Genomic DNA, 20,000 nt, shown 5'->3' with positions numbered 1-20,000 from the left:
GCCAGACATGCAGCCCTCTCCCGCCCCCTCAAAAAAAAAAATAATCACATCGAATGAGAAAATGAGGAAAGGGGTTTTCGTTTAAATTACGAAGCCAGCTTTATATAACAGAAAGGGTTCGGAACCATCGGAAGTTTTGATAAACAAAATACGTGGGGTTGGACCCAGGTTACAGGGACGGTGATGACTTTGTCAACAAGGAATTTGGGTGTGTCTTGTGCTGACGTCTCTCTCTCTCTCTCTCTCTCTCTCTCTCTCTCTCTCTCTCTCTCTCTCTCTCAGACAGACATATACATATATATATATATATATATATATATATATATATATATATATATATATATATATATATATATATATATATATGAATTTCTGACTCACGTCAGGATCGAACCCAGGTCTTTCAAATGGAAGACCAGAGCACTGCCAACCAGGCCACACAGGTCATCAAAGAAGTTGGAACCTGAGTACAACTGGGTCGATCTTGATGTGAGTCAGAATTTTATTTCTGTTCCTGTAATTGTGTGTTGATATTTCTAATATATATATGTATACATATGTATATATATATATATATTTATATATATATATATATATATATATATATATATATATTATATAATATATATATATATATATATATATATATATATATATATATATATATATATATATAAATTTGCACTTAAATTTGCATGTTCTTTCTCCATAAGGAATATTTGCCGTTTCTATATTTTAATTTGTTTGAAATGAAGCTATATGCATTACACTTTCCTATTATATCAAGAGAGAGAGAGAGAGAGAGAGAGAGAGAGAGAGAGAGAGAAGGAAAACGATTGATCCACCACCACCACCACCAGATCTTCTTCTTCTTCTTCTTCTTCTTCTTCTTCTTTCTTCTTCTTCTTCTTCTTCCTTTGCAATCTCCCCCTCTCGTTAAAGATACGACTAGACAAACATTGACCCTGTTTTCGAGTCAGTCGTCAGCTCATTTCAAAACAAAAGTCCTAATGACGTGGGCCAGGACTCCAAGGGAGATCCATCCGAGTTCCTTCGCCCTTTCACGAGGACTCCATTTGAAGTTGGTCCAGTGTTGTAGAGGAGGGATGGGAGATTGCTGGCCAAGGAATAAATATAGTAGGCCCACGACAAAACAAGGAAGGATTCTGGGAAAGTTTTTTTTGGGGAAAGTTTTATTTTTTTTGGGGGTCATTTTGATGTTTAGGTCAAAGGGAATTGATAATGAGTTTTTTTTCCTCATGTTTTTAGCTGTGGTTGAAATTAAGACAATCAAAGGATTACAGTAACCTTTTGTGAGAGAGAGAGAGAGAGAGAGAGAGAGAGAGAGAGAGAGAGAGAGAGAGAGAGAGAGAGAGAGAGAGAGAATCTTACACATTTATTTTTATATATTTATGTTTGTGATTTGGTTTGAAATTAAGACAGTCTACGAATTACATTTTCCTTTCATATATATATATATATAGAATCTTACACATTTATTTTTATATATTTGTGTTTGTGATTTGGTTTGAAATTAAGACAATCCACGAATTACATTTTTCTTCTGTTTGTGATTTAGTTGAAATGAAGACAATCAGAGAGATTCCATTTTCCTTTAGAGAGACTAAAGAGATCCATATATTTTTTTTCTACATAAGATTATTTCAAAACAAAAGTCCTAATGACATGGGGCCAGTTCTGGAGAATATTGTGGCGCAGGCGATATTAAGTCAAATTTCTTTACGTTAATTATTCTAGTCAGGTTAATGATTATCTTTTTCCTTTTTCTTCAACAACAAATTTTTAAATTCATTTCGATGCTTGGGGAAATTTAATGTAGGCGAAAGGGAATGGAATTATTAATGAGATTCAATCGGTTATGAATATTACTGAAGTAAAGGTGTTAATGATTAAAATATTAATTAAGTACTCCTTACTTACTCCTGTTAATTATTTTGTTCGAGTTAATAATTATCGAGATTTAATCAGTTCAGAAGAATAATACGATACAGGTGTTAATGAGAAAATCTTTAATTACTTACTCCTGTTAATTATTCTGTTCGGGTTAATGATTATCTTTTGGTTTCTTCAGCAACAAAGTTGATTCAGTTTTAGTTCGGCTGGAAGGGAATGAAAGTAACAGTGAGATCTTTAATCAATTCAGGAGAATTGATTAAATATCAAAATTTAGCAAGTAGAGAAAATATTACATAAAAGTAACACGTTAATACAACACTGCTATTGAACTGAATTGAATGGAATTGAATATAGAATTTAGACCAGAGGCCAAGCACTGAGACTTATGAGGTCATTCGGCGCTGGAACGGAAATTGAGAGTCAAAGGTTTGAAAGGTGTGAAAGGGAAATGAAAGTTGGTAATTAAAAATGAATCAATTGTTAGGAGAGGGGGTGGGAAGTAAGCTGGAAGAAACCTTAAATACGAATTGAACTGCAAAAGGAACGAAAGGCACTAGCAGCCAGGGTCTATTAGACTGAGCAATTGTTGCTCGAGTTTTGTTCAAGGTTTAAACCCTGACGCCTGACATTGACCTGTACCGTAGGTAATATCATTTGATTATCATTGATTATCAGATACAGGATAGTTCTAAATCTGTACTGAATATATTAATTTTATTTCTCTGGAGTGCAATTTTAGATAATATTTTGAGTTTTGTACAAGGTTTAAACCTGACCTTTGAAATATACCTGTACCGTTCGTGAATGTCATATGATTATCTGATACGGAGACACCTGTTCTAAATCTGTACTGAATATATTAAGCCCACTTCTCTTATGGAACTTTAGATACTAAAAATATTGCCAAATCAAATAACATTTCCCCGATTTAACGAAGTACTTCTATATTTAGTTCGCAATGGGACGATGGTGATACTCATCTGATCTGAAAATCAGACGGGATTTGTACTTGTTATCACAAGAATTACAGCTAATTCGAGGAGCATTTCACAGGCAATGGAGGAAGGTTGCTCATTAGGAAGGATTAGACAGGCAGGGCTCCACCGTTTCAGAATGGCTGCAGAGTTCGGAAACTAACTGCTACTAATGCTCTTTCGTCTGATTGGTGTATTGTGAGTGTTTGAGCTGAATTTTAGCTTCTCTGGTTAAGTAATTCTTTATGAAATTAATCCGGGGAATTTTTTGTCATAAAGACACATATATACATATATATATATAGTATATATATATATATATATATATATATATATATATATATATATATATATATATATATATATATATATATATAATATATATATTGTTACTTTTCGTAAATGGAGAGGTCACTGGCTCAGCAGAAACTGACAACGTAAGGGTTACCGTGAATCTTTCAAATCACTGAACCAAACTTAGAAAGCAAATATACCAGTGTTACCTTCAAATGAAAATGGATACGAAATGTATCACAATAAGTTTGAGAAAAAGTTATTGTTTAGAGCAAAAATAAGTTAAAACCAAAAGCACAAATAAGTATACAATTTAGGAAGTCATAAAACGTGTGAAAAGAATTACTAAACAGAGGAAAAAATTAAAACAAAAAACAGTGAAATAAATATAATTTGTAATCCTATATCAAAACGACCTTGCTGGAGGTCATAGTTAGCCAACCTATTTTGAAAGCGAGTTCCAACATTTCCTCTGAATGTTGCAGAGTTCTGCAAAATGCGCAGACCACCACAGAATACATTGCAAAGTAGGAAGGCAGGTGAAAGCTATTTGCATTGAGTTCTCTCTCTCTCTCTCTCTCTCTCTCTCTCTCTCTCTCTGGAGTAAATAAATATTGGCTGAATTGAGCAGACTGAATAAAATTAGCAAAATACAGAGAATGACATCGAAAGCTAATTTCTGTTTAAGATGATCAAGAAAAAGATTATCTTAACACCAATCATACCCAAAATTAACAACGCAATTCAGCATATTTCAATAACCTTGCAACAGCCTGGGTATTTTTCAAAATATCTGAACAAAATTTATATGTTACTTTGCAAAATAAAAACTGCTTCTTTAAGGTATTTACATATAAATGGGGGTTTGTTTTGTGAAAACTATTTGCCGGCTCTCTCTGTGTAACACTATTTCTATCCGCATTCAGGTCTTAAAAACTACTAAGGCTAGAGGGCTGCAAATTGGTACGTTGATCATCCACCTTCCAATCATCAAACATACCAAATTGCAGCCCTCTAGCCTCAGCAGGTTTTATTTTATTGAAGGTTAAAGCTAACTATAATCGTGTGTCTGGTAACGATGTAGGAAAGACCACCACCGGACCGTGATTAAATTTCATGGGCCGCGGCTCATACAGCTTTATTCCGAGACTACCGGAAGACACATGTATTTGCGGTGGCCTTGATTATACGCCGTACAGAAAACTCGATTGCGCCGAAGAAACGTCGACGCATTTTTTACTTGTTTTTATTATGTTAAGGTAAATAGCAGCATAAAATAGCAATAAAGCCTCGTGCGGTGCACTGTAGGCATTACTTAAGGTTTTTGGCAGCGTGCCTTCCATAAGCCCCTAGCTGCAACCCCTTTCGTTCCTTTTACTGTACCTCCTTTCGTATTCCCTTTCTTCCATCTTACTCTCCTCAACCCTTTCCTAACAATTGATTCATAGTGCAACTGCTTTGAGGTTTTCCTCCTGGTACACCTTTCAAACCTTTTACTCTCAATTTCCGTTTCATCGCTGAGTGACCTCATAGGTCCCAGACCTTGGCCTTTCGGCCTGAATTCTGAATTCAGTTCAAGTAATTCTTACAAATATTTCTAATTCCAGGGTAATGTCCTTGAGTGCGCCACTGCTACAGGGAACCAGTGTCCCAAGTTCTGTAGTAACAGTTCACTATACCCAACTCATAGTGAATCAAGATTTGTGGAATACAGTGTCACATCTTCAAGAATGGTGTCTACAGTGCTTCCTTGGAGAGATCAAGAATTCTCAAGGTAAGTGGTGCTTAATCCTGGATAATTAGTGGACTGGTCTACCTGAATTGTTTGTAACGTAAATCAATTTTCCTTGTATTTTGCTTTCAATTTTATCTATTTATTTCTTTATTTGTTAAATTATTATTTTTTTTTTAATTTCAAATAATTGATCTTTTCTTCCTGTATTTCCAATTGCTTTCTGTTACTGCTTTCAAATGAACTCCATATGCTTTGGAAGCTTCTTGAATTTCAGGTCAGTGGCCCCTGTGGTGGGCTTGTTCCATATGTAAAAGGTTAATCTTCTGAATAATAATAATAATAATAATAATAATAATAATAATAATAATAATAATAATAAAATCCGAGTGGAAAATTGTTGTTTGTCCGCCCCGGGTGCCGGCGTGGTTGGTAGGGGGTTGGGATGGTAGGGGAGACATGACACATCCACACTCCTCCTGCAAACCTGTTTGTCCACCCCAGGTGGAGGCGGAGTAGGTAGGGAATCGGGAGGGTATGGGGAACATGACACATCCGTACTCCTCCAGCAAACCTGTTTGTTCGGCCTGGGTGGGGCATGGTAGGTAGGGGATCGGGAGGGTAGGGGAGACATGACACATCCACCCTCCTCCAGCAAAAGTGTTTGTTCGCCCTGGGTGGGGCATGGTGGGTAGGGGATCGGGAGGGTAGGGGAGACATGACACATCCACCCTCCTCATGCAAACCTGTTTGTCCGCCCTGGGTGGGGCATGGTAGTTTGGGGATTGGGAGGGTAGGGGGCGAAATGACTGGCAGTGCCGGGTTCCAGCACAGCGTGGCGCGTGCCATCAAGATAATAATAATAATAATAATAATAATAATAATAATAATAATAATAATAATAATAATATACAAGATAACATAGCCATGCAAATAATAATTACACTGATATTTTTTGCTCTTGAAAAGTTAAGAAATGCAAATGGGGACTTCAATAGATTTCAGTAGACATCACCTTTAACTAAATAATCTCTAACAAAACAGTAAGCAAATATTGACCAATAAAATACACTTTCATTGTGCATTGGGAATCACGTCGTGCTTAAAGATGATTTCTTGTGTTTTGTTCTGAGTAAGAAATGAGTTAAGAAATATTATAATGAATGTCTGAGAAAAATCTGAAAACACGGGGAGGAAAACATGTAGCCTAATTAGAGCTCGGTTGAGACTGTCTCTCTCTCTCTCTCTCTCTCTCTCTCTCTCTCTCTCTCTCTCTCTCTCTCTCTCTCTCTCTCTCTCTCATATGGTTGCCACCACAGATTTCTTTCTAAGATATTCATATTCACAGAGTCATATATTTCATAGTACAAAGGACCTACAGATGTACTCCTCTCTCTCTCTCTCTCTCTCTCTCTCTCTCTCTCTCTCTCTCTCTCTCTCTCTCTCTGTCTTGGTTACAATGGTCACAACAGATGTCTTTCTAAAATATTCCACAAAGTCGTATATTTCTTAATACAAAGGACATAAAGATATTCTCTCTCTCTCTCTCTCTCTCTCTCTCTCTCTCTCTCTCTCTCTCTCTCTCTCTCTCTTTCCATTGATGTTTAAGAAGATTTTCTAAAAAAAATGAGGTAACATTCAAATTTGTTAACTAACTTGTTGAATAACTAATTACTTAAATGAAAATAAAAATTAACAAATAGATAGATAGATTAATAGATAAACAAATAAATTCATGAATTAATAAGTGATTTATTTAGTTAATAAACAAATATATAAATAAGTAAATAAATGAAAAATTGCTGGGAAAAATGATCAGAAATTTATCCTCTCTTAAAGATATAAGTGAATTAATTATTTGATTAATACGTAAATAAATAAATAAGTAAATAAGTAGATAAATAAATAAACAAACAAACATTATCTATGGGACAACAAAATAGCCACGTTCGCTATAACGAGGGAATGGCAGATGAATAAGAAAGAAAGAGAAAAAAACAAGGAAACAGATTGGTCGGAAAAATGATCAGGAACTTACCTTCCAGCAATGCATGTCGAGTCTCTAATTTTTCCTCCTCCTCCTCCTCCTCCTCCTCCTCCTCCTCCTCCTCCTCCTCCTCCTCCTCCTCCTCCTCCTCCTCTTCTTCTTCTTCTTCTTCTTATTCTTCTTCTTCTTCTTCTTGAGGTCAACGAGCTAGGTTCAGATCCCTTAAGCTGAACTAACGTAAATAATTGAGTCAGGGTGGTGATCTCGAAACCCTCCCCCTTGGGAGAGAGAGAGAGAGAGAGAGAGAGAGAGATTGACCTTAATCTGCTAGAGGTATTTTAAGAATGTAAACATAAAAACGAAGAATTTTTTCTCCTAAACATGAATGGAGAGAGAGAGAGAGAGAGAGAGAGAGAGAGAGAGAGAGAGAGAGAAGAATAATTTTATAAATTTCAGAAATTTCTTCTCAAACATTAAAGGAATTTATATTTCATTGCATTGCAGGCTTCATTTTAGATACAAATAGCTCAGTTATGGTGAGGAAGTTATTCTTACGATGATGTACATATATTATTTATATATATATATATATGTATGTATATATATATATATATATATATATATATATATATATATATTTATATATATTCTCAATAACTATTATTAATCAGACTGCAGTTAACTAAAACTCCCATTAACAGGTGAAAAAAAAAAATCTCTGAACAACATGAAAAACTGAACTGTGCAAGTGAGTTTAATGAGCAAAATTCACATCTAAATAACTTCGTCACAGGCTGTCCGTGGTTAATCTCTTAATGGGGCGGAAGTGCTGTTTCAACATTGATTTGAAAATGCACGAATGCATCAATAATGTAGTAATTAGCAAACTTTCATTCAGGGATTACGTTTTCCATCTTCCAGTATTGGCCTGGGCGCGTTTATATTTATACCAGTTTGTAATTTACACTGTCTCTGCAAATACGAGGATTGGAATAAGATGTATGCGCTAAAGCGACGCAGGTGCATTACTAGGACAAACAATTTCATTTTGTAAATTATTCCTAATCAACTTTTTTTTTTGTTGATTTGATAATTAGGGTGCGGTTTTACGTTTGTCAGCAAAATGGTACTGTTTGTCTGTTACAAACGCTTCAGATTTTGCCAAATGGAATATATATATATATATATATATATATATATATATATATATATATATATATATATATATATATAATATATATATATATATATATATATATATATATATATATTTTATATATACAGTATATATATAATCATATATATATATATAAATATATAATTATATATAAATATTTATGTATTTATATATATGCATATATATATACACATACATACATTCATATACATACTACATATGCCTGTCTCCACCAAGTAAGCAAGAGAGAGAGAGAGAGAGAGAGAGAGAGAGAGAGAGTGATAGTTTCACAAAACCAGAATGATTTGCAAATGTGGTTATTAATTTTTGATTGTGAAATTCTGTCTATAACTTGGGATATGAAATTGATTATGAATGTATAGATAAAATATATCCCTCCTTCCATCCCATCCTTCCATCCCCGGCAGAAATAATAAAAAAAGCAAAAGAAAACTGTCGTGAAAAAAAAGAGAAATTGAAAACATCACCCCAAATGTCTCTATATCATTTAGGCAGCCATAACCCGATTCCCACGAGTGGAACCAATTCCCAGGAATTTAGACGCCATTCCTTTATCCAGCCGCAATTTTGACGCCATCACACGCACACACAAACACACACACACACAAACGCGCGCGCATACTCACCCTATCCTGTGTGTGTTTTTTTATTTAATTATCTTTTTATCTCTGGCACGGTTCCCCCTTCTGTGCTACATTCAGCCGTCGCCCATTTCATGTTTAACGTATGATGCGAGATCAAGCGCCTTTCTCTCTCTCTCTCTCTCTCTCTCGCTTACTTTTCGCTCTCTCTCTCTCTTTTCTCTCTCTCTCTCTTCTTTCTCTCTCGCTTCCTCTCTTTTCTTTCTCTCTGTCTCTCTCTCTCTCTCTCTCTCTCTCTCTCTCTCTCTCTCCTCAAATTCTAGTTATTTCAAACATTCTCTCTCCTCTCTCTCTCTCTCTTCAAAAACTTTACATTCTCTCTCCTCTCTGTCTCTCTCTCTCTCTCTTCAAATTCTACTCTCTATTCTCTCTCTCTCTCTCTCTCTCTCTCTCTCTCTCTCTCTCTCTCTCTCTCTCTCTCTCTCTCTCTCTCTCTCTCTTTATAAAACATGTACGTAGTCCACTTGAATATTGCAATATGATATGGTACCCACACTATCAAAAGGATATTGCACAAATAGAGAGAGTACAAAGGTCTTTGACAGCTGCCAGCCAGAAGAAGTTATGACCTTGACTACTGGAAAGACTACAGTTCTTAAAATTATATATTTTGAAAGGAGAAGAGAACGCTACATGGTAATCGAAGCATGGAAACAGATAGAAAGAATTACCGAAAACATCATGAGCTAAAATACAGAAAGAGCAAGCAGAGGTAGATTAACAGTGCCCAAAACTATACCAGGAAAACTAAGTAAAGCTCGCAGGACATTAATCCACCACGCACCAGCATCAATAATGCAGCGATTATTCAACGCATTACCAGCTCATCTGAGGAACATATCAGAGTGAGCGTAGATGTGTTTAAGAAGAAGTCGACAAATATCTAAGCTAAGCTTCCCAGACCACCAAGACTGGATGGTGCAAAATATACCGGAAGATGCATTAGCAATTCTCTGTAGACATCAGAGGTGCCTCACACTGAGGGGACCTCCTGGGGCAACCCCACGAACTGTTAGGGTCTGTAAGGTCTCTCTCTCTCTCTTGAAATTCTAGTTATTTTCAAATATTCTCTCTCTCTCTCTCTCTCTCTCTCTCTCTCTCTCTTCTCTCTTGAAATTCTAGTTATTTTCAAATATCTCTCTCTGTCTCTTCAAATTTAGTTATTTTCTAAATGTCTCACTTCAAATTGTAGTTACTTTTAAATATCTTCTCTCTCTCAAATTCTAGTCTCTTAACTCTAAATTTAGTTACTTCGCCCTTCTATCATATCACTCCTTACGAAGGATTATACTACCCATTATCCCTCACGCCCTTTGACGCTTCTCACTCAGGAGCAATCACCATAACTTTCGTGTTTTTCGCGGAGCCCGTCAACTATGGGTTTCTTTCCACCTCTCTCTCTCGCTCTCTGCCTCTCTCTCTCTCTCTCTCTCTCTCTCTCTCTCTCTCTCTATATATATATATATAGTATATATATATATATATATATATATATATATATATATATATATATATATATATATATATAGTATTTTCTCTCTCTGCTTTTCTTTATCACTAGGATCTCTCTCTCTCTCTCTCTCTCCCTGCAGGTGGAAGGGTAGAGGGGTAGAAACCATCCTGTTTCCACCCAGGGATTTTGGAAGTGCCACCTTGTTATCTATAGTAGATCACAGCCTTCGGAGAGCCGTTATCGGGCCGTGATTGAGGCAGTCTGTCAAACTCTATGGACACAGTGCATCCCTTTTCCCCTTTTTATGCTTTTTGTTTTTTTTGGGAGAGGCTCTCTCTCCTCTCTCTCTCTCTCTCTTTATTCTCTTGTCTTCGTTATTCTGTTTTTTGTTTATATATTTTTGTGATATTTTATCTTGATTTTTTGTTTGTGTTTTTTATCTGTCATTGGAGTGATTCATTTTTATTTTAAAATTTTCATAATTTTTAAATTATTTCTTGACGTTTTATTTCGCTTGTGCGCGTTTGTGTGTATGTTGTGTATGTTTGTGTGTGGGTTTTTTTTTGCATCTGTAGAGTGATTCACTTTAATTTTTATATTGTCTTTATTGTAATTAGTAATCTCATTAGGTTTTATTAAAATATCATCAGTCGTAATTGCATATTTATCTAGTTTGTGTGTGTGTGTGTGAGTGTGTGTGTGTGTGTGTGCGTGGATGTTTTTTGGTCTGTAGAGTGATTAACTTTAATTTTTATATTTTCTTTTTTTTCTTAATTTATCTCCTTTTGTGTCATTTCAATCTATTTTCTCATTATTTAGTCTGTTATGGATATCTTCAGACATCTCTTTTTCGCTTCCTTCCATCATTATCTTAACCACGTTGTCCTGTTGTCTGTCGGCTCGTCTTCTCTCTCTCTCTCTCTCTCTCTCTCTCTCTCTCTCTCTCTCTCAGACCTAGCACACTTAGTTTACAGGTGGCGAGGCGACAACACACCCTCATCAGCCTGGCATTGATCATAATTAGATCTCTCTCTCTCTCTCTCTCTCTCTCTCTCTCTCTCTCTCTCTCTGTTCCTTTACTCTCTCTACTCCGTCTGTCTTTCTTCTTCTTTCCATCTTCTCTTCTCTCTCTCTCTCTCTCTCTCTCTCTCTCTCTCTCTCATTCTAAGACGATTACGCCCCACCTTCTTCTCCTTCTTCTCCTTCTCCTTCTCCTTTCTCCACCGTCCTTCCTTCCACTCTGTTTATTTCCGTCACCCTTTTGTCATCAAAGACATTAATCACATTTTGACCACTCACTCTTGAGGGCGAACTCCCCCCCCCCCGAGTAATTGCATGAAATGGAAGACTCCCTTCGTGAAAAAATGAGTAATATATGCCACCGGTGTCACTCCTTTATTTTTTATTTTTTTTTATTTATTTTTTTTATTTTTATTTTATTTTATTGGCTTCGGATTCTAATGATTAACGAAGTCGGTCTCTGTTGAAGAAGAGGGAAGGATCGTCGGCGAGTAATCAGCTTTAATTGAGAGAGAGAGAGAGAGAGAGAGAGAGAGAGAAACACGCTTTCTGTCTCTCTCCCTCTCTCGCACTCTTTTTTTACTTTCTCTTAATTTTTCTTACCGCTCTCTATCTCTGCTCTCATCTTTTCTCCATCTCTCTCTCTATTTTCTTATTTTGCCTTCTCTCTCTCTTCCTTTGGGCTCTTCTAGTCTCTTTCTCTCTCAGTCTTTCTTACTTTCTGCGTTTTCTCTCTCTCTCTCTCTCTCTCTCTCTCGGCCACCCAGCCAGCGAAGGTCCTGGTCTCCATCCTTCAATACAAAGGCAATTACCAAGCAGCGGAAAATGCAGGGTTTGTGATACGGTAATTACTTTTATAATTGGCTGGGCCCCCTTTTTGAACGGCCCGTTTCTACGGCTTCCGATAAGTGCGGTGTCTGGGTCAGCCGAGTTCAGGGGATCTGTCAGTCGATTTTTTTTACTTTTTTTTATTTTTATATTTAAGGATGACTGGATATATCTGCGGACGGAATTAGATCAAGTGTGGCTGATTGATTGGCGGAATGATTCGAGAATCAGTTGTGGAATTTGTCGATTGAAAGAATGAATTAAAAACGTAAATGAGATCATAAGGAAACGCGGTATTAGTTCAAACTGTTTAGCATACTTGAAGAAGGACGGAATTAGATCAACTGTGGCTGAATGATTGGCGGAATCATTCAAGAATTAGTTCTGGAATTTCTTAATTGAGAGAAGCAATTAAAGAGATAGATAAGCTTCTAAATATGCCATTTGAGTTGTCTGTAAAAGAAAACTATTGTGCCGGCTTTGTCTGTCCGCATTTTTCTGTCGGCCTCAGATCTTAAAAATTATTGAGGCCAGAGGCCAGTAAAAGCAATATGCTGATCATCCACCCTCCAATCATCAAACATACCAAATTGCAGCCTCTAGCCTTGTGTAGGTTTTATTTTACGGCGTTGTGTTAGCCATAATCGTGCATCCGGTAACGATATAGACAGGCCACTACCGGGGCCATGGTTGTGTTTCATGGGACGCGGCTCATACAGCATTATACAGCGTTGTAAGATCACGGGCGCTTAAAACGAAATAAGGAATATATATATATATATATATATATATATATATATATATATATATATATATATATATATATATATGTATATATATTATATATTAATAAATAAAAATAAACAAAAATAAAAGAGTAAAATAAAAAAACATAAATAAGATAAAAATAAAATAAACAAATAAATAAAGATAAATAAATAAATTCATAAAATAAATAAAAAATATACTAATAAAGATATAAAAATTAAAGTGTAAACAATATATATTTTTATATATATATCGTGTTTCGCTCCGGACAAACGCGGAAGAAGAAGAAGAAGAAGAAGAAGAAGAAGAAGAAGAAGAAGAAGAAGAAGAAGAAGAAGAAGAAGAAGAAGAAGAAGAAGGAAACAACAACTGACAAACTTTTTAATTTAACGAGACAAATGTTCCGGCCGGAAGCCGAGCAGTCTGCTTGTGACGATAGAATTCCCGAAATGCAATTGCCCAGGGCCCTCTGAGTCGTATCCTCGTCCCTAGGACATATCCTTGTTCCCTGAGACGTATCCTCGTCCCTGAGAAGTCCCATCCGCGCCCAAGCGAGCGAGAAAATCGACGGAGACAGATATTAAGTTCAGGGAAAATTGGGTGGTTTCGCTTGATCGTTTTTTATTTATTTTTATTTTTTTTTTTACAATTTTTTTTAATAATTTTTTTTTTTTTTTTTTTGGAGACTAAGGTTGTCGTGGAACGCTCTTCGAAATGATGGGCTGTCTTGCGGAAGTAGATGGCCCGGAAGTCAACTCTTGCTGATAGATCGGTTCTCTCTCTCTCTCTCTCTCTCTCTCTCTCTCTCTCTCTCTCTCTTCTGGATCAGAAGTCGACTCCTAATAGATCGGTCTCTCTCTCTCTCTCTCTCTCTCTCTCTCTCTCTCTCTCTCTGGATCAAAAGCCAGCTCCTATTAGATCGTCTCTCTCTCTCTCTCTCTCTCTCTCTCTCTCTCTCTCTCTCTCTCTCTCTCTCTCTCTCTTCTGCCAGCTCCTAATAGATCGTCTCTCTCTCTCTCTCTCTCTCTCTCTCTCTCTCTCTCTCTGGACTCAAAAGTCAACTCCTTCTAGATAAATCTCTCTCTCTCTCTCTCTCTTCTCCCCTCTCTCTCTCATCTCTCATCAGAGTCAACTCCTTCTAATAAATCTCTCTCTTTTCTTCCACATCTCTATCATAAAAGTAAACTCCTCTTCTCCCTTGGTTTTTCAACACCTTCCTCCTAATTGAATAGGCACATCTTTCAGGTCTTATTTAGCTACTAAATCTTCTGTCATTCTTGTTGTTCTTCTCTCTCTCTCTCTCTCTCTCTCTCTCTCTCTCTCTCTCTCTCTCTCTCTGTTATATCGACACCTTTCTCTTTGTCAAATTTTACGATATAAAAAATAATACGAGATTATTATTATTATTATTATTATTATTATTATTATTGTTATTATTATTATTATTATTATTATTATTATTATTATTATTGCCTCTCTCTAATGAACACCCTATTCTTTGGAAGCTTGAATTTCAAGTCAATGGCCCCTTTGATGGGCTTGGTCCATTTGAATAGGGTTGATCTGAATAATAATAATAATAATAATAATAATAATAATATAATAATAATAATAATAATAATAATAATAATAATAATAATAATAATAATAATATTCTTTGGAAGCTTGAATTTCAAGTCAGTGGCCCCTGTGGTGGGCTTGTTCCATATGAATAGGGTTCATCTTCAGAATAATAATAATGATAGTAATTATCATCATCATTATTATCATTATTTCCATATTTAATGTAAAACCTATAGAATTTCACACGATCAAAGCCACAGTTCTAAAGGATTTAGGCCTAAGGACTTCTAGATTTTTTTCCAGCGCGTTGAAGTGAAATAATTTTTATAGGAATAATTTCCACTCCATTTTGATAATCGCAACCCTGGGGCGGATTGCGTCTCTCCTTTGAATTAGGCGTCTGTACGAGTTGATATTTTTATGTTATAGTTGGAACGTATTAAACAATGTAATGAAATAGCTATAGATATTAGTTCATTAAACTTATGATGAATGAGTAATTAAATAAGGATTATATGTTTGAATCCATCGCTTAATATTTTCTTAAAATTAAGCAAGGAATTTTTCTTGAAAAATTTAAAGCTAGAGACTTCGAAAGGAAATTATATACCATAATTTTGTCATTGAATAGAAAGGAAATTGAACCTCTATTTTTTTCCTTAGATGGAAAGAATTAAACCATAATTTTGTCCTTAAATAGAAAGGAATTTGAACCTCGATTTTTTTTCATTTGAGAGAAAATTAAGCCTTGATTTTGTCCTGAAATCTAAAGAAAATGTAACCTGGAATTTGTCCTGAAATAATAGGAATTAAACCATAATTTTGTCCTGAAAAAGAACATTAAAACCTGATTTTGAACTTTAGTAGTAGGAAAATTACACTTAAAAATAAAGGTTACCGTAGAGTGATACAAAAAAATGAATTATTAGTCTCTATTCATTTTTCATTTCGATAAACCTTATTATAAACCTTCATTCGTCAGTCATACCTCTTTCTTAAAACGCGTTTTCTTAGATGATAAATTCGATTTTATCAGCAAAAATATCTTTCCAACTCTGTGTTTCATACCTTTTTGAAAACGCGATTTCTTAGATGATAAATTCGATTTTATCAGCAAAAGTATCTCCATCTTTGATTTTACAATTTGTATTTTTCTTTTTTTCAAATTTCGGTTACACATCACAGTTTTTTAATAAAAATCGATTTTGACAGCAAAATAGCTAGCTAATATATTTGATTTTATCAATTTGATTTTATAATTTTATCAGCAAAACTCTACACTTCACAGTTTTACTGAAAACACGATTTCTTAGCTAAAAAAAATCGACTTTGACAGGAAATAGCTAATATATCTGATTTTATCAATTTGATTTTATCACTTTATCAGCAAAATGTATATTTCCAACTATGCACTTCACAGTTTTATTAAAAATGCAATGTCTCAGATAATAAAATCGATTCTGACCGCAAGTTAGCTAACGTATTCGATTTTATCATTTTATCATCAAAATATATATTTCCAACTCTCTGTACTTCACAGTTTTATCAAAAACGTACTTCACAGTTTTATTAAAAACGCGATTTCTCAGCTAATAAAACCGACTTCGACCGCAAACCAGCTCATATACATGATTTTATCAATCCGGTTTTATCATTCCGTCAGCAAAACAATACCTTTCCACCTCTGCATTCGATACGCGCAGTTCAGTTCAAGCTGTGAATGATCGCCTCGTCGCCATCTCCCCGTGACAGAACAAATCACCTGATTTATGGAAACCTCTCAGCTGCCCGGAACGACAAGATCATTTTGCGGGAGACGCTGACGAGATTAGATTATTTGTTTTAATCTTTCGTTGCTCTCGTTATGAATTTCTCTTTTTCCAGGGGGGCGACAGGCCGGGGGAGGGGATGAATAACAAATAAACAGAGGTGCGGATCACGAGAAAGGGGCGGAGAGAGAGAGAGAGAGAGAGAGAGAGAGAGAGAGAGAGAGAGAGAGAGAGAGAGAGAGAGAGAGAGAGAGAGAGAGAGAGAGAGAGAGAGAACAGACAATAGATACTGATCACGAGAGAGAGAGAGAGAGAGAGAGAGAGAGAGAGAGAGAGAGAGAGAGAGAGAGAGAGAGAGAGAGAGAGAGAGAGAAGCAAATGCAAATAGATTTCCATTTGCACTCGCACATATGAAAATAACCCAACATTCTGTGTATGGAGAGAGAGAGAGAGAGAGAGAGAGAGAGAGAGAGAGAGAGAGAGAGAGAGAGGAAATTCTCACTTGTATCACTCCCATCGTCAACATTACCAACCCTTTTTTGGGGCGGGGCGTGGGGGGGGGGTGAGGAATGAAGATATTGTCAACTGCTCACGAATCCTACCCTTGAAATCACCATTATCCCTCGAAAATTAATCCTTTTCGGGCACTCCCGTGACCCGAGCATTAGTCAGTGTCGCGACCTCTCCACCCCTAGATACGTCAGGCCTTAAAATTTTGACGGATGGGAGAGGAGACTCGCGAGGATTTGCTAATAGGATAATCTGAGCATCCTACTGGAAAACGCGGGTATCCTCCTGGGGGAATGTCATTTGTTTTGGCTCCCTGAGGGGGCGTCAGGATTGGCTTCGTGGAAGGGCGTGAGGTGTTTGTGTTGTGTGTAATGCACATATACGCGCATAAACACACACGTATATGCGTCTGTGGAGTTGTTTGTGATGTACATACGAAGAGCTGTCTGTGCCGAGTTGTTTGTGCGGATAATACACATACATACACATCTGTTTATAAGGAGATGTTTGTGTTGTATAATACTCAGACACTTTTTTTTTAAATATGTGTATAATGTACATTGTGTATAATATATATAATATATAAATATATATATGTATATATATACATATATATATACATATATATATATATAATACACGTGTATAATACACACAACATTTATATATTTGAATAAATATTACAATGAATAATTTTATAAACACATACCCTATAGTTCTGGGATTGCATTATTGAACATTATCTTACAATGAAGATATCATTGTTTTTATATTTCTCTGAAATATTATATCACTGAACCTAGCCACTAGGGCGTGGGCAAGCGAACCTAGCTCAGAGCCGGTCCCAAGCCCGGATAAGTGATTGTAAGAGTTTGAGTCAGGAAGGACATCGCCTTGAAAAAAAATCTGGCAAAGCCAACTTCAAAATTAGCGTTCAAGATTGAAACAGCTGGATGAGACTCGTTAATAACAGCTACCCTGACTAGGGATTAAGCTGAGAAGAAGAACAAGATTATTAGGTAGCCCTAATACAAAACAAAGCTTCCTACTGTCTATCTATCTCTATTTTTCTGAGGGAACATAAATAAAATCCTCCTGTAAGACAGGCAATAAATTGTGTTCCAGCCTTGATTTTATGCCTTTCGTCCATAAATATGAAATGTGAATAATTGATTATTATTATATTATACATTGACATCACTGGAAATCACAAAAGTTCATTCCATTTGACTTTGTCTTTGAAGAGAATCCAAAATTTGGATAAGAAATGTGGTTGTAGATTCCTTCAACCTTCGAGTTGGCAACAGTGATGGTGAGTGACTGGTTCGACTTCAAGTTGCTCTGTATCATTTAATGTTTTTTTTACTGGGTTCATGGCAAATTTCAAAATGTTTTTATCATCAACAATAAAGGCAATCTATAGCAAGTCTATGGAACCCCATTGTCTCACAATAGATTTTATTTTTCTGTGATTTTTGGCTGTTGTAAGGTAGTGACTGCATCCAGGAAGTGACACAATATTCAGAGGAATCCTGGCCGGCCAGTGTTGCCGTTGCCATGGTAACCCAGTGTTACCAGCGAGGACAGACAACCCTTAACCCCTTACTTTTATCAGTAAAGAAGGGGAACCCATTCATAAGGGAAAACTCCTTTGATATTTTATATCTTCGACAATGAAGAGCTAATGCGGATGATTGGTTTAGAATATTAGAAAAATGTTATTGTTGGTATTGATAAATATGAGGGTATAGACTGGAGAAATTAAGATAATTATTAAGTGATTTATTTGAAAGAATTGTGTAAAATTATGATAAAAGGTTATTTTCTCTGGAGGATACGAACATGAATGTGCTAATTGTCAATATTCCGTGAAACAAAAGCGATGTTTACTTGCCAAGAACACACCTTTGATTTTTCACATGAAGACTTGGAAAATTTTCTTTTCTGAATATTGTCAAGTCCAGAGCATCAGGAAATAAGACCTCTTGTAGCACTCAGGAAGGAAGCAGTTTTTCCTGTCCGCCCCCAGATCTTAAAAACTACTGAGGCTAGAGGGCTGCAAATTGATATGTTGATCATCCACCCTCCAATCATCAAACGTACCAAATTACAGCCCTCTAGCCTCAGTAGTTTTTATTTCATTTAAGGTTAAAGTTAGCCATAATCGTGCTTCTGGCAACGATATAGGACAGGCCACTACCGGGCCGTTGTTAAAGTTTCATGGGCCGCGGCTCATACAGCATTATGACCGGGACCACCGAAAGATAGATCTATTTTTGATGGCCTTGATTACACGATGCACAGAAAAACTCGTCTTACGTTCCAAACGTTTTAATTCAAGCAAGCAGAGTTATAGAAACTTTCACTTTTGGACAGAAGGTAAAAAAGATGGAAGTTGATAGTAGACTGAAGTCAAAAATAAGAAAAAAAAGAAGAAGGCGGCTCAGGCGATGACAGATAGTGATTGTGAAGCATAAATAAGAAGATGGGGAGAATTTATCTTGGCCGCCTTCCAAGAACGAATCCTTTCTCGGAGATTAGTGCAACACATTCTGGGGGTGATTTGTTGGCACAGGACCCTGAAAAATTTTTACTCTAATATTTCTACAAAAATATTCGAAAATAAGAACAATGGATAATATTACAGACAGTAATTTTTTCTTCCTTTCGAATTGCATATTAAAGGCACGGAACTCTCAACAATTTTTACTTTAATATTTCTTAAAAATATTCGAAAATTAGAACAATGGATAGTATTACAGACAGTAATTTTTTCTTCGTTTCGAACTGAAAAATTTTTGCTCTGATATTTCTAAAAATATTCGTAAATATGAGCAATGGACAATAATATGAATATTAATTTTCTCTGCATGTCTGACTGCATATTAGCCGTAGAAAAATATACATTTTTGTTCTGAAATTCAGGACCCTGAAAAATTTTTACTCTAATATTTCTAAAAATCTTATAAAATATGATTAATGGATAATAATATGAATATTAATTTTTTTCTTCATGTCTAACAGCATATTAGCCATAGAGAAATATACATTTTTGTTCTGAGACTCAGGACTCTCAACAATTTTTACTCCAATATTTATAAAAAATATTAGAAAATGTGATTAATTGATATTAATAGTCTTTTTTTCTTCATTTTAACTGCATATTAACCATAGAAAAATATACGTTTTTGTTTTGAGATTCAGGACTCTCAACAATTTTTACTCTGATATTTCCAAAAAATATTAGAAAATATGAACAATGGATAATAATATGAATATTAATTTTCTTTTCATGTCTAACTGCATATTAGCCATAGAAAAATATACGTTTTGTTTTGAGACTCAG

At 35.6% G+C, this 20,000-nt stretch overlaps 1 protein-coding gene across 1 annotated transcript in view; it reads right to left on the bottom strand.

Moving 5' to 3' along the window:
• The window catches only part of LOC136842154 (brain acid soluble protein 1-like), a 60,584-nt gene that overhangs the window by 24,200 nt on the left and 16,384 nt on the right, over nucleotides 1-20,000 (bottom strand). The window contains exon 3 of the mRNA XM_067109514.1: nucleotides 6,956-7,136. Within this exon, the coding sequence (XP_066965615.1) occupies nucleotides 6,956-7,136 (181 nt within the window). The remainder of the gene's footprint in view (nucleotides 1-6,955; nucleotides 7,137-20,000) is intronic.

Source organism: Macrobrachium rosenbergii, chromosome 9 (assembly GCF_040412425.1).
Source record: "Macrobrachium rosenbergii isolate ZJJX-2024 chromosome 9, ASM4041242v1, whole genome shotgun sequence".
Taxonomy (NCBI): Eukaryota; Metazoa; Arthropoda; class Malacostraca; order Decapoda; family Palaemonidae; genus Macrobrachium; species Macrobrachium rosenbergii.
The sequence above is the reverse complement of the archived record's forward strand: the minus strand, read 5'-3'. Positions and strand labels throughout refer to the sequence as shown.